The following is a 22,013-nucleotide window of genomic DNA, read 5'->3' on the forward strand; positions in this document are numbered from 1 at the left end:
GGTGTCATATTTTAGAGTCCACATATAAGTGATGTCATATGGTATTTATGTTTCTCTTTCTGACTTACTTTTCTTAGTATTAGAATCTCTAGGTCTATCCATGTTGCTGCAGATGGCATTGTTTCATTCATTTTGAAGGTTGAATAATATTCTGCTGCATATATGTACCAGATCTTTCTTTATGCATTCCTCTGTTCATGGACATTTAGGCTGTTCCCTTGTACTGGCTGTTGTAAACAGTGTTGCTATGAGCGTAGGAGCGCCTGTATCTTTTCGAATTCGTTTTGTCTGAGTATATGCTCAGAAGTGGGATTGCTGTGTCCTGTGGCAACTGTAGTTGTGTTTCTTTGAGAAACCTCCATCCTATTTTCCACAGTGGCTGCACCAATGTACACTCCCAGCAGCTTAGTAGGAGGGCTCCCTTTTCTCCACATGTGGGTGCACTTCAGAGTGCTGCTTCTCTGTTCCTAATAAGAGTCTTGAAGGCAATTTATTTTCTTTTCTGAATAATGCTTTTTCGCAAGGGAATGCCAGAATTGCCAGTTATGGGAAATCAGTGGGATTTTGGACTGAGCAGTTAGCTGAAACACTAAAAGAACACACTGAAGGGTGATTTGCTAGCTTGTAATTGAACTTCACCTGAAACTGCTTTTTCTTACTGAAGGGCATGCATTATTGAGATCTAAAATACCCCGAATTATGTCAGATAATCATGCTAGTATGTTGGGAAATGAGCAGAAGAGTTATTTTATCAAATAGGAAATCAAATGTAAGAATATGTGAACGCAGCAGTCATTGCATGTGCGAACAATGGCTGGTTCGCCCTCGAGCCCTACCTTAGGGCCTCCTGAAGAATATCGAAACCTCATGGCTGAAGGAGTCCCTCCCTATGATCAGTTATTGGAGGATGCCTAAAATCAGTATTATTTACGAATGGTGGCTCAAGAGTGAAAAGCCGTCTCTCAGTCTGGTAAGTAGCAGCATAGAAACCAATTCACTGGAGAGGAAAATGTAAATCTACTCAACGGATAGAATTAAGAGTGCTGTTCTTTGTGGAATGAGAAGTGGATTATAATTGTAGTGGCATTAGATGGATTGTACTGATTTTTACTAAGTATCCAATGGATTCGTAATAGAGTCTGCAAAATGGGCCTTACGGTAACCGGAGGATAAGGGGAACCCTGGATTATATCAAATGAGGGGATCTGAGTGAAAATTAATTCAATAGAAAGATCAGATCAGATCAGATCAGTCACTCAGTCGTGTCCGACTCTTTGCGACTCCATGAATCGCAGCACACCAGGCCTCCCTGTCCATCACCAACTCCTGGAGTTCACTCAGACTCACGTCCATCGAGTCAGTGATGCCATGCAGCCATCTCATCCTCGGTTGTACCCTTCTCCTCCTGCCCCCAATCCCTCCCAGCATCAGAGTCTTTTCCAATGAGTCAACTCTTCGCATGAGGTGGCCAAAGTACTGGGGTTTCAGCTTTAGCATCATTCCTTCCAAAAGAAATCCCAGGGTTGATCTCCTTCAGAATGGACTGGTTGGATCTCCTTGCAGTCCAAGGGACTCTCAAGAGTCTTCTCCAACACCACAGTTCAAAAGCATCAATTCTTCAGTGCTCAGCCTTCTTCACAGTCCAACTCTCAGATCCATACATGACCACAGGAAAAACCATAGCCTTGACTAGCCAGATATTACAATTGTTGCTAAAAGGGAGCCAATAAATAAATCATAATGTACATGTTTTTGGGTTAATAGGGAATAACTGGTAGGATTAATTTGATTTCAGTGAAGTCTGTGACAATACTGATTTTGATAATCAAACATGTTAGGACATTGAATTAAAATCTCACCATGATATTCATCTGATGATAGCTGATTTGTTAGAAGAGGAACTAGAGTAGTTAACAATCTATGAATTGTTATATAATCAATATATTGATACCTTTCATAAAGTTTAAGCTTTAGTTGCGGCAGGAGATAAAACAGTTATCAAACTCATGCATCCTTATGAACAAGTGTGTGGTGAAATATTTGGTTAACTGAAATGCTTCTTTTAAAAATGCCTACACCTCATTCGATGATACCATGTATTAGCAGTTTGGCAGGTGGCCATCTGTTTTTTTCTGTTCTATAAATGATATATGCAGGAGATGAATAATTATGAGTGATTTTAATGTAATGGCTTGACCAGGAGTCAGAGGGATAGAATCTGTGGATTTCTGGGGCATGATTTTCTGAAAAGTCTCAGAAATTTAATATAGCATTGGATATATTAAATACTATATTTAATATAGTATTGGAGGTCTTATCCAATATAATGTGCTAAGTCGCCTCAGTCATGTCCTACTCTTTGCAACCCTATGGGCTTTAGCCCAACAGGCTCCTCTTTCCATGGGGTTCTCCAGGCGGGAATACTGGGGTGGCTTGCCATGCTCTCCTCCAGGAGGTCTTCTTGACCCAGAGATTAGCCTTGCATCTCTTGGGTCTCCCGCATTGGAAGGTGGGTTCTTTACCACTAGCACCGTCTGGGAAGCCCATCCAGTACAATACAACAGGAAAATAAAATGAAAGGTATAAAGATGGGAAAGTAAAATATAAGAGCATCGTTATCCACAGATATTATAATTCTATATATAGACTCAAGGGCTCAGCTGAGCGGAAGAGAGAACTGAGTTGTTAGGTGACAGAGGAGTGAATAGATTAATGAGCCACAAATGAAAGCAGCAGCCTTAATCGTTTGCTGACATAGTATAAGTGACAGGTTAAAACTAGAGTAAGTGTCATCTTCCCCCTGTTCCATTATCCCCCATGAAACACTGTGTAGTCAAGAGTCAGGTGGATATGGGAGTCGTTTCGTTGTTGAGGGAGCCCTGAACAAAAGTTTCCCAGAATTTTATAGACCTGGCACAGGGGAGAGGATGAAGGCATGGAAAGGGGAAAGGACCAGCAGGAGTGGATGTAAGATGTAAATCCTAGCTTACCAGTAATTATATAAAATAGAAATGGTTTAGCACTCCAACTAATAGGCAGAGATTGGCAGAATGGACAAAATCGTGATTCAAATATATTTTCTCTACAAGCTTCATAATTCAAAGACACAGATAAGTGGAAAGTGAAAGTGGCAAGAAATAAATATTATGGAAATAGTAACAAAAAGAGAGGTGAAAGAACAGGCAATGCAAATATAGGACAAAATAAACTTTAGGCCATAAATTGTTGTATAGACCAAGAGACATTTTATAATGATTAAGCAGTCAGTTACTCAAGATGTAATAGTCCTGAACCTATATGTATCTCAGCCTCCTCTGGTGACCTCAGTCAGTGAGTACATTTTCTTAGGGATATTCCACCTGGACGAAACGCCATGGTGGCATCATTTAGAGTCTGTGCCTCAGCTCTTGATACCCGAGGGCTTGCATGAAGAGCACTTTATCACATACTTTTCCAGACCAAGAATGCAGGCTGTTAAAGTGCAGGGAAAGAGCCAAACAGGTGAAAATGTGTTGTTCATGGATGAATTCTCCCAAATATCTGCTTCTAGGCAAAAATCTTAAAAAAACAGAGATAATTAATTCCCGGGAGGATAATGCCTTAGATAGAAAGGTTGGTTCTTTGATGTTCTCAGTATCCTCTCTAAACACTAAGATTCGTGGAGAAGATGTTTCCTCATTTTAAGAGAAGCCTAAGAAGGGCTTGTTAGGTAACAGAAATATTTGTGTCTTTTCTTCTATATCCATAGACTAGGTTCTGAAGATCAGAAGATTCCTCGTAGTACCTAAGACTTTGGGTTTCAAATTCAATATAGCATTTTCTTTTCTTTAGACTTGATTTTCCAAGGTATTGGAGCATGCTGAATGTATTTAAATAAATTTGTATCATCTTGACAGAGATGCTTTCTGTAGAATTATCCAGGCAGTGGGGACTTGAGAAATATGCGTGATTTGACATTACAAGTAATGGTTATTTCATATTTCTAAATACCCTGGGCATTCTTCTTAACTACAGGAAACCACGGTAAGTGAACTAGAATTGCTGTTTCTTTAATTGAGTTTTTATAGTGCTGCTTTTTTTCCAAGGGATTTTTACAGTGAAAATCATTAAAGATTTATTCTCTGATATTTTATGGGGGATTACTTTTAGATACCCTGGGATCTTTAGCAGAAATATTTGTTCTCCTTCCTGTATATGGATTTATTTATAATTTATCCAGAATAGGATTACAATCTGTGGATTCTGAAGACAATTTTTAAGTCCGCATGGGACTGAGGGGAATGTCAGCATTTAGATTATGTTTTTTGAAGGAATTTGTCAGCTCATATTGAATTCCAAATTGAGAATGTATAAATTTATAGCATTTACAAGGGAAAATGTACCCTTTGCTGTGGTTGGGGATACACATTAAACCCCAAGTTCTGAGGCACTTTTTATTCTGATTATTTTCAAACTTTCTGGGATCTTCTAACCAGGCAAGATCTTATTTCTGCTGAAGTGGATGTGGTCCCTGCATTATAACTGAACTTTTGCATCCCTGACCTAAGACTTAGACCTTTCTCTTAGAGAGTCAAGACACATATTGCTGAAGATAAGAGATGAAAGTTAATTTTCTTGGTCAGCCTAAGGTGATTTATCTTTCCCCCTTGTATACACTGGTCTTAAGTCATCTTATGGGAGGTAAGGTGTGGTGGGGTAAAAAATCACTGTGTTGGGCATTAAAAGACATGGATTCTTATTACCACTAATCAGCCGTGTTTCCTCTCTGGGCTGCATCTTCCTTATCTTTAAAGAGCATATGAGTTGATAAAATGCAAGGTACTGGAATAATTTTCTTTTAAACTTTTTATTTGTATTGGGGTAACACTGTTGTGATAGCTTCGGGTGACTCAGCCACACATATACACGTGCCCTTTCTCCCCCCACTCCCCTCCCCTCCCGGGTGCCAGGCAACACTGAGCAGAGTTCCCTGTGCTGTACAGTTCCGTGTGTTGATCCATTTTAAACCCAGCAGTGTGTACACGTGTATACCCGTGGCGGATTCATGTTGATGTATGGCAAAACCAATACAATACTGTAAAGTAAAAAAAAAAAAAAAAAATCCAGCAGTGTGTACACGTCTACCCCAAACTCTCTAACTATCCCTTGGTACTGGAAGAATTTTAGGGCACAAAAATTCTGAACTTGTTAAATAGATCCTGAACTCATTAACATCTGACTGTACATCACACAGTTTAGCCAAATAACTGCCATGGATTACACATGGTCACTTTGTCCAAACTCTGACATGGCTGATTCCAAGAAGTAAACTAGCCCTATACTGGAGAGCTAAATTCCAGAGAGCTAGAGGTAGACATCCTCATTTTTTAATACAGACTGCTCTATTTTATTTTGGTATCATGACTCGGGCAAGTGGTTTACCTTCTAACTGCATTTCCTTATCTTTAAAGTAGATAATAGTTTACCAACCTCATAGGACTGTTGTGAAGGTCTTGTAAATGGAATAGTGAATGTAAAGCTGTTAGTATAGTGTGAACACAGCAAAGGCGCAACAACATTTAATTAATTGATTATTATAAGAATCATATGGTGAAAATTAATCTCTGCATTCTATTAAGAATGAGAAAGCAGCAGATTTATAGTAAAAGTATATTTCATAATGTGTGAGTATATGGAATTTAAACAAATGATAAATGTTTCTCTGTTTGGAAGGAAGTTTGTGCCGGCGACGGAATGAAACACCAACACTGCAGAGTGGTTTAAATCTTTATATTTTAACACTTGCTTTTTACAGCTGCTTAATTTTATATCTCTTGCACAACAACCTACAGGGCAAGCTGCCAAGCACTATGATTCAAAGACTATACAGTGCGCAGGTGCAGGGCGAGATAACCTTTACCTTGGCTTATTTACTGCAGCTAAGACTTTGTTTTGGGAACTTCCTTATCAACTTAGAATCCGTTTTGTCCCAGGGTCTGTTCCTTTTGAGGAATCAGAGAAACATCCTTGTGTGCAAGCAATATTCTTTTCCCATGGGAACAAACAGGATTCTTAGCTGAACATCTCGTTTGCAAGAATGTCCAGCCCTGGTTGAGAGTCTCGTTTGCAAGCACTTCTCAACCTTCTTTAAACCTAGTTCCCTACAAGTTTGTTTGTTTAAGTTCTTACCTATCAACTGCAGTATGAATGCCCTTATAAGAGAAAAAGAATTACTCTGTGAGATTAACACTTTATTTCTCATTTCTCCAAAGATGTGTATTGTAGAGGATTTGAATGTTAATAGGCACAGCTAAGTCTAGTACAGAGGAAGAAGGTGATCATGTGTTTGAATCTATCTGTTAATAGAGGATATCAAAGACATTGATAAGATAGAACTATTTTTAACTTGTGTCCTGATTACTTCGAGGTTTGCAAGAAGCTGAAACCATAAGTGAAATAATAAAAATGAATGAGTCATATTTGAGGTTTTCTATGTGATTTTGATCATGAAATCCAACCTTTGGCACAGGCCTTCAGGAAATTATAAAAACGTATTATTAGTTTCTTGGTTCCCCCAAGGGCCATCTTCTCTAGGGAAGAACTGACAATTAGAAGTACATTCAGCTTGTTCCTTAGGTATTCTTTTCCCTGGAAGGATTCTCTGATGCACTGACCTATCCAGAAGGGAGACCACTATCCTGGGGCTTGAAACTCTAAAGCTAGCTTCTCAATGAAGAGTTGATGGGATCACCTGTAAGAGGTTTCCTTTCCACATACCTCATTATTCAACTTGACCATGTGTAACTGGGAGAACTCATTTTCCTCTTCACTGCTTTTTTTTTTTGCTTTAAGAGTATATAAAGAGAATAATGGAGTCTGAGATACAGGAAAAAGTGAACATTAATAATGTCATTATTAATGTCCCGTAAAACTTCTTCTTATATGCTACCTTAAAGTTTAATTGAATAATATGTGTATTCCTCACAAGTAAGTTGAAATAGACTTCGTAGTAAACTGACTGGTTTGATTATTCAGAGGACTTATTGGCTATAAGTATAAATGTTATAAGTTAAATGCAGAGGTCAATAATCTTTGCTTGGTAGAATAAAGATGGGATTTAGGGCAATTATGAGACCCATGGGGCAGTCAGGGCAGCCTCACCCCTCACAGTAATTTTCTTAAAGCAGTGAGCACCCAGCTCTGCTCCTACTCTACGTCTAGCTGGTGAATTGATAACAATTTTGAATACATTAGAGCAGTTAATTATATTCAGATATTTCTTGGGGTCCCATGATGTGTCAAAATACAATTCCCTATGTCTGTTTTCTCATGAATATTCCAATCAATTTAAAACCACATAGTTTCAGCTTTAGAACTCTAAGACAAAACATGAAGATTATATTTAATTTCTAATAATATAATTAGTTATTTAAGCTATAGAAATTTGGAAAATACTGAAGAACATGGGAAATAAAATATCAACCATAATCTCAAATTCAGGAGCAAATGTCCTCAGTGTGTTAAATTATTTTTCTTAACAATCTTCTATACATATGTTTTAACATAGATTAGAAAAGTATATAAAATTTTATAAGTGAAATTTTTGTATTTGAACTTTATTTTTAAAAGATGTAAATAAAATCTGTAATCTTTAAATGCTAATTCAATAAGTATGTTCACTAAATTTTTCCCTATTTTTACATAATTTGTAAAATAGACTATTTTTTGATTTTTAAATTCATGTCATTTTGTGCATAAACTTTTAGATTAGCCTCCAAAATTGTTACTTCTAATGTCCAAATTATTCCAATAAATTGATGTTCCATTAAAGTATTTCAGACACTATGGCCAAGGAAACTGAATTTCTTTCTTCTGGTTACTCTATGTCTTATAAAAATAGTTTGAGATCAGAATAAAAAAAGACTAGGTCAACTAAAATAACTTTTAAGATACTATTCCTACAGAGTTTTGGGAAAAGCAAGATTCATCTGTGACATTATAAGAGTACTGTTAAAAGGCAGAGTTTCAGTGTATTTCACTTTTTTACGGTTCTTTTTTCTTTTCTTTTAAAGGCAAAGCATTCTTTCCCAGAAATTTTATTACCCACACCACATAGATGGAGAACGAAAGGAATGTGACTGTATTCATTCTAGTAGGTCTTACACAGAACCCCCAAATGCAAAAAATAGTGTTTGTGGTGTTTTTGGTCTTGTACATGGTAACCCTGTCAGGCAACCTGCTCATTGTGGTTACCATTACCACCAGCCAGGCTCTGAACTCCCCCATGTACTTCTTCCTGACCCATCTTTCCATGCTAGACACAATTTACTCTTCTTCTTCAGCTCCTAAGTTGATTGTGGACTCCCTTCAGGAGATCAAGACAATCTCCTTTAATGGGTGTATGGCTCAAGTCTATGCAGAACACATTTTTGGTGCTGCTGAGATCATCCTGCTCACAGAGATGGCCTATGACCGCTACGTGGCCATCTGCAAGCCTCTGCACTACACGGCCATCATGAGCCACAGGCTGTGCCTCCTCCTGCTGGGGGTGGCCTGGACTGGAGGGTTTCTCCACGCAACCGTTCAGATCCTCTTTACAGTCCGGCTGCCCTTCTGTGGCCCCAATGTCATAGACCACTTCATGTGTGACTTGTACCCTTTGTTGAAACTTGTCTGTGTGGACACCCACATCCTTGGTCTCTTTGTTGCTTCCAACAGTGGGTTCATCTGCCTGTTAAACTTCCTCCTCCTGTTGGTCTCCTATGTGGTCATCTTGCGCTCCCTAGAGAACTATAGCCTGGAGGGGAGACGCAGAGCCCTTTCTACGTGTGTCTCTCACATCACAGTAGTGGTCTTGTTCTTTGTACCCTGTATCTTTGTGTATCTTCGCCCAGTCACCACTCTGCCCATTGATAAAGCTGTTGCTGTCTTTTATACTATGGTGGCCCCTATGTTAAATCCTTTAATCTACACCCTCAGAAATGCTGAGGTAAAACGTGCTATGAAGAAACTCTGGAAGAAAAAAGTGAGTTCAGATAATAGTTAAACAGAATCATTCAACATTACAGATAGAAGTAAGAGGTACTCTAGGCCAAGCCTCTTGATGACTATATCGAATCTAACATTGGAATGAATAATCCTTGCTGATAGCCACTTAAGCACAAAAACTAAAGCTTGGGTTGGAATCCAGACTTACTGTCTCCCAGCTCTCACTTTCCTTATCCCCACTTAATGCTTCTTAATCAATAAATACTTATCTATTAACAGGAAATCTTGAAATATCTTCAGAAGCTAAAAAGTACAAACCTAGAGTTTTGAATCGGTCTTATTATATAACGTGGAGATGTGTTGGTTACTACTGATTATTAAAAAGAGTGCCTAATGATATTCCTTTACTTTGGACTCTGGCCTCAATATAGATTTTTTGTGTGTGAATTTTCTTGTTCGTTAAATCTTGTTTGTACAGTAGAAGAAATCCTATTTATGACATGCTTATAAGACTAGCATTGTATTATGTATTTTCCATATTGTATTAGGTGGGGTCCAGTCAGAGAACAGAACAGAGTGATTTGAACTGGAAAAGTTCACGTGCAATCATTAATTATGTCAGGGCACCAACTATAAAAACAGTAATGAGCTCTCTAAAAAGAAGCCCTTTGACTGAGAAATGAGTATCCAAGGAAGGAATTCATTTAGAATGTGGCCTTCCTTCCCAGGCCAGGACTTCACTCTTTGGAGAAAGTGTAGATTTTGCCCATGGGTGAAGGGATGGCATGCTTGACCCAACTTCAGGTTGGTGGTAGGGCTGAGACACGTACTGAGATATGACTCAGTTTGTCCACGTACTGTTTACTCATTACATGCAACTCCAGGGTGTCCAGGCAGTTTGGACAGAAACGAGGTAATGAAACTGGTGATATTGATTAAAAAAGAAACTTCACATAGTTTCCCATTGAGCATGATCAGGTGGTCCCAGAGACGATCATTGGTTCATCAGCTGTAACAGTGATCTCTACTCACATCGCACTTCATTGCTTATGCTACTTTAACTTTTTTCTCTTGAAGTTCTGGTACTTATATCACAAGACAATTTTAATTATCCGTAAAACAGTTAAAATACTGTTCTTCTATCAGCTCTATTTCACTCTTCCTTTGCATCCACGTACCCATGTTCCTCAGACCACCCTGCTGCCACCACAAACTCATTCCCATATGTTTTTGTGCTTTGTTTTGTTGCTAATCACTGCTGTCAACAGTTGCGGGTACGCCAAACTACACTCACATTTATGATTTTTATGAACAGTTTTGATTTATGAAAATAACAATGGAAAACATTGGTATCTTTATGTTAAGGTACCAGCAACACATTATATAATAATTACATCATATAATTTGGCTTCTGCTTTTTTTTATTTTTTAAAATTTATTTATTTATTTATTTAAAAAGCTTTTTCATATGTGAGGAAACATGTATAGCACTTAAGGGAGGTGGGAGGGGGGTTCAGGATGGGGAACACGTGTACACCCATGGCGGATTCATGTTGATGTATGGCAAAACCAATACAATATTGTAAAGTAATTAGCCTCCAATTAAAATAAATAAAAATAAATTTATATTAAAAAATAAAAATTAAATGGCACACACATTTCTACAGTTTCTCATTTCTCATAGTTCTTCTTTAAAATTAATTTTAATCAGAGTATAGTTGCTTTACAATATTGCGTTAGTTTCTTGCTCTACAGCAAAGTGAATCAGTCATACATATACGTATGTGAAAGTGAAGTCGCTCAGTTGTGTCCGACTCTTTGTGACCCCGTGGACTTTAGCCCACTGTCCTCCAGCCATGGGATTCTCCAGGCAAGAATACTGGAGTGGATTGCCATTTCCTTCTCCAGGGAAATCTTCCCGACCCAGGGATCAAACCCTGGTCTCCTGCATTGCGGGCAAACGCTTTAACCTCTGAGCCACCAGGGAAGCTCCCCTCCTTTCTGGACTTCCTTTCCATTTAGGTCACCACCGAATAGAGTTCTCTGTGCTATACAGTGGGTTCTTATTATTTATTTGTTTTATACATAGTAGAGTGTATATGTCCGTCCCAATCTCCCAATTCTTTCCACTCCCCCTTCCCCACTTGGTGACCATAAGTTTCTTCTCTATATGTGTGACTCTATTTTTGCTTTGCAAATAAGTTCATCTGCACCATTTTTTAGATTACACAAGTAAGTGATATTACTCAATGTTTGTTTTACTCTTTCTGACTTGCTTCACTCTGTATGAGCGTCTCTATGTCCATCCACGTCTCTGTGAGTAGCACTGTTTCATTTTTTGTAATATCCCATTGTACATATGCCCCACACATTTTTTATCCATTCCTCTGGTGATGGCTGTGTAGGCTGCCTCTACGTCCTGGCTGTTGCAAATAGTGCTGTAATGAACACTGGGGTGCATGCATCCCTTCAAATTGTGGTTTTCTCTGGATATATCCCTAGGAGTTGGATCACTGAATCATATTAGTTTTTTAAGGGACCTCCACACTGATTTTCCAAGTGGCTGTACAAATTTCTATTCCCCACACATTTCATGGTATCTTGTCCTTTTCCACTAGTTTATAATTTATAACACCTTGTAATTTTTTACTCCCTCTTGGGAGTTTTTCAACAGATCTTAAGTTTTTTGAAGGCAGAATCCAGGTCTCTCTCCTCTCTCTCTCTCTCTCTCTCTCTCTCTCTTTTTTTTTTTTTTACCATTTCAACCCCAGCAACTATCAATGTCTGATACATACTGTGTGCTCAAAATGTTTATTAGTTAATGAATTAAGACAAAAAAGAATAAAAGGAGTGCATTTATCTTGAAATTGCTTTGTATGCAGACAGAGCCACACATTTTAAAAAACAGCTTTTAATAATGAGATGTTACTGAAAAGTAAATAGGTTAACTGAAGAATATAGCTTAAAGAGCTTATATTAATAACATAAAAAATCTTGCTGAGAGCAGGGAGAACATTAAGGTAAACTATTTGCTCATATGCTGAGAAGTGTAATTTAAATTTCTCATCTTCAGTTTAAACAGGAATAAAAGCAAATTGTACTTCCCTCTGAGGTCAAGCCAGACTTTTCCTTGAAGTTGAATCAACTTAAAGTAGAAATGAATTCCCTAGCCTCTAGTACTACTTTTTGGACTTCATTTTAGTGAATTTAATTATTTTCCTTTATATATTCGTCCACACATCCAATATTTATCATAATTGTGCTATCTTGTAGAAACTATTGCTATATAGTAGGCAAGTGCTTTACAGTACTTTACAAAGTGTGACTGTATATGTCAAAAATAGAAATTCTTTTCTGACATCAAAATGTTCTTTTATTTGAGTCATTACTCTTTCTAATGTGTTACCAGCAGAGCATGGGTTATATCAGCAATACTAAATGGGGCTGAAGGCTACAAGGAAATTTGGAAATGGTGTAATATTCATTATTTACCCCTCAGAGGTAGGCAGGGCCAGTGTGTTTATAGCATTAAATAATTCTATACTATAATATTGCAGGCGCCATGTGACTATCAATTGTGATATATAAAAACAAGCACAGTTATTAATGAAAAAGCATTAGGCTTTTAGTGATAATGATCCAATATATACACTGTTAAGCACAGGTCCTGGCTCAGTAAATGGTTAGTAGTACAATTATCTAAACATTCTGTCATCATTGCCTGGAAGTTCATTGAAGTTCAGGGCATGGCAGGAAATTAGTCACTTTTGATTACTGGCTTTCTAATACATCTACTTTGATACTTTCCTCTCTATGACACTTTTTGATGCTTTCCTTTTTCTGCTTCCCAGATGATGCCAGTGGTAAGGAATCTGCCTGCCAATGCAGGAGATTCAAGAGACACAGTTTCAGTCCCTGGGTGGGGAAGATTCCCCTGGAGTAGGAATGGCAACCCACTCCACTATTCTTGTCTGGGAATCACATGGACAGAGGGGAGCCTACAGTCCATGGGGTCACAAAGAGTCAGGCAATATTGAGCACGCGTGTATGCACACATATCTTTATGCATACCTCCTTGGCTTATTATAGAGATTATTTGTTATTGTTCAGTTGCCCAGTTGTGTCCAACTCTTTGCGATGCCATGGACTGCAGCACGCCATGCCTCCCTGTCCCTCATCGTCTCCCGGAGTTTGCCCAAGTTCATGTTCATTGCAACAGTGATGCCATCCAGCCATCTCTTCCTCTGATGCCCTCTTCTCCTTCTGCCCTCAATCTTTCCCAGCATCAGGGACTTTTCCAGTGAGTTGTCTGGAACTTCAGCTTGAGCATTAGTCCTTCAGTGAATATTCAGGGTTGATCTCCCTTAAGATTGACCAGTTTGCTCTCCCTGCTGTCCAGGGGACTTTGAGGAGTCTGGAGTCTTCTCCAGCACCACAGTTTGAAGGCATTAATTCTTTGGCATTCTGCCTTCTTTACGGTCCAGCTCTCACAATGGTACGTGACCACTGGGAAGACCATAGTCTTGGCTATCCGAACCTTTGTTGGCAAAGTAATGCCTCTGCTTTTCAGCACACTGGCAAGGTTTGTCACTGCTTTCCTGCCAAGAAGCATGATTTCATGGCTGCAGTCACCTTCTGCAGTGATTTTGGTGCCCAGAAAGAGGAAATCTGTTACTATTTCCACCTTTTCCCCTTCTATTTGCCATGCAGTAATGGGGCTGGATGTCATCATCTTAGTTTTTTTAATATTTAGTTTTAAGCTGGCTCTTTCACTCTCTTCCTCATCAAGAGGCTATTTAGCTTCTCTTCGCTTTCTGTCACTAGAGTGGTATCATCTGCATATCTGAGGTTGTGAGGAATTATAGAGATTATTACTCGATGGCAATAAATTCCATTATTTCTTTAATTTGTTATTAGAAGAAAAATCTGTGAATTCATGTAACTGGTTGAAGCTAGTAAAACGAAACCCAAATCTGGTAGAATTTCATGTATATGGAAAGAGCAGTTATGGGTCATTTTTCTCTCTTTTCTTGCACTCATTTCTGATCTACTCAATGCAGAACCTGTGATTTGTAGCAGTTATTTTTTCTTTATCCCACAAATATTTGCTGAGATCATCCATGATGTCCTTTTGACCATTGCCTCTATTGAATCAATGTTGTGTTCTAAGCACATTTATTTATCACCGAAAATACCTTTCCTACTACACAATTTCCTAATGGCATTTTTCATCTGGGCATTTCTCAAAGTATAGATTAAGGGATTTAACATGGGAGTGATGATAGTGTAGAATAAAGCAACTGCTTTATCAATTGATAAAGTAGCTGCAGGTCGCATGTACACAAATACACAAGGCACAAAGAATAAGATGACCACTGTGATGTGGGAGACACAGGTGGAGAGAGCCTTGTGCCTCGCCTCTAAGCTATGGGTCCTTAGAGAACGCAAGATGACCACATAGGAGACCATCAAAAGGAGGAAGTTTAGTAGGCAGATGAACCCACTATTGGCAGCAACAAAGAGCCCTAGAGTGTGGGTATCAGTGCAGGCAAGGCTGAGCAAAGGGTTCAGGTCACACATAAAGTGATCTATGACGTTAGGGCCACAGAAGGGTAAGCGGAAGATGAAGAGGATCTGTATGGTTGCGTGAAGAAAGCCTCCCAGCCATGACACTCCCACTAGCAGCCCACACACTCGCCGATTCATGATGCTTGTATAGTGCAAGGGCTTGCAGATGGCCACATAGCGGTCATAGGCCATCACAGTGAGCAGGATGCCCTCAGCTCCTCCAAAGAAATGTTCCCCAAAGATTTGGGTCATGCATCCATTGAATAGGATAGTTTTACTTTCATGGAGTGAATCTACAATCAATTTGGGAGTATTGACAGAGGAATAAGAGGCATCAATAAAGGAGAGATAAGCTAGGAAAAAGTACATGGGGGATTCCAGTAAAGAACTGTTAGTAACAGTGACCACGATGAGCATATTTCCTACCACAGTGGTGATATAGATGACCAAAAACCCAGCGAATATGATGTTCTGCATCTTTGGACTCTGTGTGAGCCCCAGGAGAACAAACTCTGTCACATTGTTCCTGTTCTCCATGCGTTTCTTGAGATGGGTAATGGCATTACCTGAAAAGAAAACATATTTTGTTAATGCACCCTTGGGTTTATTAAATTTCTCATCCTAATATATAATAATTTTAAAACATTCTATCAAGTGTTGAATTCTTTTGATCTCTGTGTGTGTGCTTGTATTGAAAACATTATGAGATCTTCATAAATAATCTCATTGCCTCCCAGGTGGAGTCTTTGTTAAGATCACAGAAATGAATAACTTCTGTAAACACACAGGCGGGAGACCTGCTGTGTACACTTTCTCATTCCAGATGACTAAGAGTTTGACACAGTACATCACATACGTAGTAGCAATAAATCCTGAAAAGGAGGTAGAAGTTTGGTGTAAAGTCTATAAGTGAAAAGCTATAAGATTTTCATTTTAGCCTTTGGAAATGGGGAATCATGAAAACTGAGACTATGGGTGAATTGGTGAACAGGAATATGAAGGGGAATCTTGGATGTTATTCTAGTAAGGATCTTTGTCTTGGATGAAATGGCCTGCAGTTAAGTAAGGGGGTGGAAGGCAGACGCAAGAACCCAAGTTGTATTAATAGACTGCTGATAATGATTGCATAAGGAGCAACAGAACATTGGTGGTGGGAATTTAAGGAATGGATACAAGAGGTACTTAGAAGTAGTCATAATGCATGCTTCCTAAGTCCAGTAACTTTACAACAGCTAATAATGCATACTTTAAAATAATTGATTGCTGCATGCCAAATATAGTAGCAATTGTTTTGTACATATCCCTTTTCATATGATAGCAACCTGTGTGGTTGGTAAAATATCATCCACTTTGCAGCTGAGGATGCAGTCTCAGAGACTAGTGTTAGTAGTTGTAATAACAAGGATAATATTAACTAAAACCTACTGAACACGGTGTGTGCTAAATGATTTTGCAAACGTTTGATATTTTAAGCCTTAGTGCAAACTTAAAGATGGTTACTACTATCATTCTATACCTATTTTTATACATTAGGAAATAAAAGCATAAAGAGTTAAGGATTCTGCTTAGGACCAAGTGTTAATAAAGGGGAGGACCAAGGTTGGATCAGATTATACTTGTTAATATTTTTTTCTCTCCAAATTCTTAACCTATGCTCTGTTTCACTATGTTATAGTAAACAATGTTGAACTAGTAGTCTTTTTTCTGAGATGATTGTAATAATTATAATCACATTAATACTACTCTAATATTTCAGAGGCAAGTTTATACGAAGCAGTTTAATCAGCTCATACACACACACACACACACACACACACACACACACACAACATAATAACATACTGGAACTCCCAAATGTTAAGAAAAAAGTGATACTGCTTTTACTGACAGCCCTTTTATCTTGACCTCTCTCTTAGCCCCAAATATTTCCTCCTTTATCTCTTTACAAAATATGGGCTCACATACTCTTCTGAAAAATATCTATAGTGATTATCCCAGTTGTTAAGTGGTTTTGTTTGAGAATTAGAAAAATCAGATTAGTTCCTGATCCTTCTATCTTCACTTTCCTAATCTGGGTACATCATTTTAACACATTATATTCTGTTTGTTTATCTGTGACCTGAGAATGGTATCCGCCTCACAGGCTGTTGTAAGAATTATTTGCAGTGACATATATGAAACACTCATTAACTGTTGTGTGTACAACTAGGAGATAGAAAAACTGACAGCTTGAGTAATGATATGACTCAACTCTGCAGTGATCTCAGGAAGAATCGTTACCAATTTTACCCTCAAGGAATCCCCCCAAACTCGTTTTATTCATAATAGTTGATCCCTGGAAAGGTTCTCTCTGCTTGTGCTGGAACTAACAGCTGATGATTTATGTCATTTAATATTCATGAATGTCTTTCATGTGTGTGAAATGTAGTCTAATTTTGTTTTCATTTATGATTAGTCTTCCTTATTAGAGGAGATATCTAATGCCAAAAGCTTGGTGCCTAGTATCAGAGAGCTGGGTCCTACAATTTGCTTGATATCTATGAGTCTCAAATTTTTCAACCATGAAGTTAGGTTAAGGATAACTGTAAACGACATCTTCAATAATTGGGATAAGGATGAAATACTTTATTACTGTATCTGAAAAGTGCTGAGAAATAATGAGTACAATACATGGTAAGTAACGATCTTTAATAAGCAGCAGCACCGTTTAGAAACTTACCTTAGTTGTCTTAGGTGGTCTTAATGACGTTTTGGGGTGTTCAGAAACAATCTTATTTCCAGACTGACTGCTTCTTGTAATAAGTAATTCTCAGTATAAAATATATGTAAGATCTGGGATATCGTATTTAGGGAGATCTTATTCAGGTAATTCACTATCAAATGAACAACTGTATACATTGAACATGTTTAATTTTTTTGGTATGTCCAGTATACATCCATAAAATTGTTAAAAAAGGAAGTGATCTTATCAGACTAAATCTTTACATCTATCCTTAAACTTCGAAATTTCTTCACATAAATCCTGTTAAAATATGTTTTCTGGTTTTGACTTTAGAGTGGGTTCTCTTGAAATGCTATGGAGGAGTGACCTTCAATAAAGGACTCTGGTTCTGCAGGGCAAGAGGCAGAGTGCAGAGGTCAAATGGCACTCTATCCATGACAAAGCTTGCCCTAGAGAGGTGAATGACAACAAAAATAATTTTTGCCTTCTCCTTGCTACATGTATTTAAAGAGGTTTCCGTAAGGTTCAGGGACCTTGTCTCATAGCTGCTGTTTTCTCTCCCAGGAATTAATTATCTCTTGAGGAAAAGGCTTTGTCTTACGAGCAGGTTTTCTGGCGAGACATGTTTGAGAATTACCCATTCTTGAATGGGGAAATTATTTCCTACACTTGGAATCTAATCATGTGGGGAATCCCCTTTCTCTATCTGGACTGTTAAGAAAACTGAATGTGATATTAATATCAAGGTGGCAAATCCCCAGTATATGGATGTCTGATGTAGTTTCCCCATTGACTTGTATCACAAAAAGAGCTTTTATTTCCCTATCAATATTAAAACTTTTCTGTAAAACCGTTATTGAATGCTTGAAAGGTAGATCAGCAGGGCATAAAATTAATGGTGGACATTTATCTATTTCTGGGTCAGAAACTCAGATCACAATTACCTCTGGGATTCATGAAGTCATTATGAAACAATAGGCAGCGTTAAAAATGTGGTGAAATATCTGAAACATAAGAAGAAATGACCAAACAAGGGAAGGGGGAGTGGGATGAATCGGGAGGTTGAGATTGACATATACTCTACTTGGGTGTGTGTGTGTGTGTGTGTGTGTGTGCGCGCGCACGTGCGCGTGCACGTGCGCGCGTGGGTGTGCATGTGTTTGTGTGCACGTGTGCATGTGTGCCTGCGTGTGCACTCAGTTATATCCAACTCTTTGCAACATCATAAACTGCAGCCTGCCAGTCTCCTCTGTCCATGGAATTTTCCAGGCAAGAATAATGGCGTGGGTTGCCATTTCCTACTCCAGGGGATCTTCCCAACCCAAGGATCACATCTGTCTTTTGCATCTCCTGCACTGACAGGCAGGTTCTTTACCACTAGCCCCACATAACTAGCATGAAACCTACTATATAGCTGAGCAAGCTCTACTCAGTGCTCTGTGATGATCCAAATAGGGAAGAAATACAAAAGGAGGGGATATATGTATACGTACAGCTGATTCACTTTGTTATAAAAACAGCGCAACATTGTAAAGCAACCATTTGTTGTTATTCAGCTGCCAAATCGTGTCTGAGTCTCTGCGACCCCTGGACTGCAGCACGCCAGCCCTCCCTGTCCCTCTCATCTCACAGAAAATAAGACATTACCAGTAGTTCTGTATCCATATTATTTGGTAGTGTTGCTTTCCTTTTAGCCCTTATTTGAGGACGGGGGAGCCTGGTAGGCTGCAGTCCATGGGGTTGTGAAGAGTTGGACATGACTGAGTGACTTTTCTTACACTTTTCACTTTCATGTATTGGAGAAAGAAATGGCAACCCACTCCAGTGTTCTTGCCTGGAGAATCTCAGGCACAGTGGAGCCTGGTGGGCTGCCGTCTTTGGGGTCGCAGAGTTGGACATGACTGAAGCGACGCAGCAGCAGCAGCAGCAGCACACACCAATTAATATAGTTTTAATTATTATCTCCAGGATCATTAATGATGTTGAACCTTTTTCACTTTTTTATTGGCCTTTTGTATTAATATATCTTATTTTGTGAAGTTTCTTTTTAAGCTGTTTGTAAATTCTACAAATAGGAGCTCTGGGTTTTTTTTTTTTTATTGCTGAGTTGTAGTTGTTCTTTATATATTGTAGACACAGATCCTTGGTCACATATATATGACATATATGCAAAATTTTCTCGAAATCTGTGGCTTGAATTTTCACTTTTAAGAATGGTGTCATCTGATGAGTCAAAATTTAAAAATTTTGACAAAGTTTAACTTTTCATTTGTCTTATGGTTCAGCCTTATTGTGTCATACCTAAGAAATGTTAGTTTACCCCAAGGTCAAATTAAAATTTTTATTATTTTCATTACCTTTGATACATTGACCTCTCATTCATTATGTGTTAATTTTTGTGTATGATGTGAAGTAATGGTGAGGTTTATTTTATTCCTTATAGATGTCCAAATGATTCAACATAGTGTGTTGAAACTATGTTCAACGTAGTTTGTTGAAAAGTCCTTGTTTTCCCTATTGAATTACTTTGATATCTTTGTAAACATTTATATATTTGGTCCTATATCTGTACATTCTCTTATTTTACAGGTCTGCATGTTTATTCTTGTGCGACACACTCTTGATTTCTGGAGCTTTATATAAGTTTTGACATTAAGTAATTACTTCAACTCATTTTTGCAAGTGATTTGTTTTACTAGATTCTTTTAAATTTCTATATCTTCATACATATTTTACAATAAGCTTGTCAGCTTCTCCAAAAGTTCTGTTGAAATCTGGATTGAAATTTCATGAAATTTTTAGCATTGATATGGTAAAAATAATGAGTTTCTAATCCATGATTTATCTCAATGATTTGTGCATTTAATTTCTCTCAACAATGTTTTTTTGGCCTTCATAAACAGGTGTTGAATATTTCAAAAGTTAATCCTCATATTTCATTTTTTAAAACAGTTTGGATATTGTATTATAGATGATATGATAAAGGTGTAAATTAGCAAACTGTCTTCCGAAGTTGTTGTTACATTCCCATTAGCAGTATATGAGTTGTGTTGCTTCACATATTCAGGAAACAGGTAATAGTTATAATAACAATGATAATATTAGCTAAAACTGAACACTTAGTGTGTTTAGTGTTTGTGCAGTTGGTATTTAATCCTCAGCAAATCTACTAAATGGCTACTACTATCATTTTTATACTTATTTTATACATTAGGAAATAGAAGCATGGAGAAGTTAAGAATTCTGTCCTAGACCAAGCAGCTAATAAAGAGCAATGCCAAGTTAGGTCTCAGATTATTCTTATTTAAATACTTTCCCTCCAAATTCTTAACCTATTCCCAACATTGTTATGTTATGATAAATAATGTTGACTAGTATTCTCCTTTTGAAATGATCAAATAATTTTACTTAATACCACTTCAGAGACAAGCTTTATTGAAAAAATTTCATCAGCTCACACACACACACATGGTTATACACACACATGGTTACACACACACACATGGTTACACACACACATGGTTACACACACAGACACAATAACATCGAGTTTCCATGTGGTAAGTAAAATTGGCCTGGTACTTTTATTTATTTATTTATTCAATTTTATTTATTTATTTTTAAAATATAAATTTACTTATTTTAATTGGAGGTTAATTATGTCTGGTACTTTTAGATGTTCAATGAACACTGTTAAAAAAAGAATAGAGGTTCTGACTATAGCTTCAAGATTATCCATGTCACATACATGAATTCTAACCCTTCTCATTCTCTGATCACAGGGATAGTAGAAAAAAGGTAGAAACATTTAATTGCCATTTTGGGAAAGGCTACTAAAATAACTTTTCCCTTGAGGAAATAAACAGTGCTGGTTAATGCACTTGGAAAAGGCTCATCTATGTTATGAGAACTAAAGGAGCTGAGAAGGCAAGACTGTGAGGATTTCTTGGTGGAGCAAATTGCAAAGGCAGTACTTCTCCCCAGCACCCTCTGTGGCTAGACTTGGGTTCTAGTGAGATGAGTGGAGAGCAAGAGAAGTCCCACAGACCAAAACATACAGCTCCGCTCTGAGCATAGATGCTCTGAATAAAAGCTTGGAAGACTCGGCTTTGGAAGATTTCTCATTCAGGAACATTTAATCAACTGCTTTCTTGATAACTGGATTTCCTTTTATACCTTAAAGGAAGAAAATCTGCCATGTTCTTAAGGTCCTGTGTTAGTCAGTGGTCTTCAGAGAAACAGAACCAGTAGAATACACTCATGCACACACACACACACGTGCACGATTTAGTATAAAAAAATGGCTCATGTGATTATGAAATCTAACACATTGGAAGACCGGCAACTGGCAAGCTAGAGACCCAGGAGACCTGATTGTACAATTCTCATATGAATACTGGCAGGATGAGACTCAAGAAGAGCTAACATTTCAGTTCAAATCTGAAGGCAGGGAAAAATCTCAATGTCTCAATTCAAAGGAGGTCAGACAAACAGAGAATTCGATCTTTATTAGTCTCGTCTTATTTAGGCACTTGATGAGATCCACCCACATTAGAAAGGAAGGATAACGTGCTTTACTCAGTCTACTGACTCAGTTCAGTTCAGTTCAGTCACTCAGTCGTGTCCGACTCTTTGTGACCCATGAACCGCAGCACGCCAGACCTCCCTGTCCATCACCAACTCCCGGAGTCCACCCAAACCCATGTCCATTGAGTCGGTGATGCCATCTAACCATCTCATCCTCTGCCGTCTCCTT

The 22,013-nt window shown here is 38.1% G+C and overlaps 2 protein-coding genes across 3 annotated transcripts; one reads left to right on the forward strand and one right to left on the reverse strand.

Moving 5' to 3' along the window:
- The first annotated feature begins 8,095 nt into the window (after nt 1–8,095).
- LOC101122303 (olfactory receptor 4C12-like) lies at nt 8,096–9,025 on the forward strand. Its single transcript, XM_012096420.4, has one exon. The coding sequence runs from the start codon at nt 8,096–8,098 to the stop codon at nt 9,023–9,025; it is 930 nt and encodes a 309-aa protein (XP_011951810.3).
- Nucleotides 9,026–12,229: 3,204 nt separating this feature from the next.
- Nucleotides 12,230–15,072, reverse strand: LOC101122549 (olfactory receptor 4C46-like). 2 transcript variants are annotated; one of them, XM_027979062.1, is made up of 2 exons: nt 14,175–15,072; nt 12,230–12,243 (listed from the first exon to the last, which is right to left on the reverse strand). In XM_027979062.1, the coding sequence occupies exons 1-2, from the start codon at nt 15,070–15,072 to the stop codon at nt 12,230–12,232; spliced, it is 912 nt and encodes a 303-aa protein (XP_027834863.1). The 2 variants fall into 2 exon arrangements, with proteins under 2 accessions (XP_027834863.1, XP_004016518.1); XM_004016469.4 differs by lacking the exon at nt 12,230–12,243 and having other exon boundaries at nt 14,143–15,072.
- Between the last annotated feature and the right edge of the window lie 6,941 nt (nt 15,073–22,013).

This window comes from Ovis aries, chromosome 15 (assembly GCF_016772045.2).
Source record: "Ovis aries strain OAR_USU_Benz2616 breed Rambouillet chromosome 15, ARS-UI_Ramb_v3.0, whole genome shotgun sequence".
Lineage (NCBI taxonomy): Eukaryota > Metazoa > Chordata > Mammalia > Artiodactyla > Bovidae > Ovis > Ovis aries.

What these genes read in the sequence shown, in the direction of transcription:
- LOC101122303 (XM_012096420.4), top strand. Translation starts at nt 8,096, where the DNA reads ATGGAGAACGAAAGGAATGTGACTGTATTCATTCTAGTAGGTCTTACA.
- LOC101122549 (XM_004016469.4), bottom strand. Translation starts at nt 15,072, where the DNA reads ATGGAGAACAGGAACAATGTGACAGAGTTTGTTCTCCTGGGGCTCACA.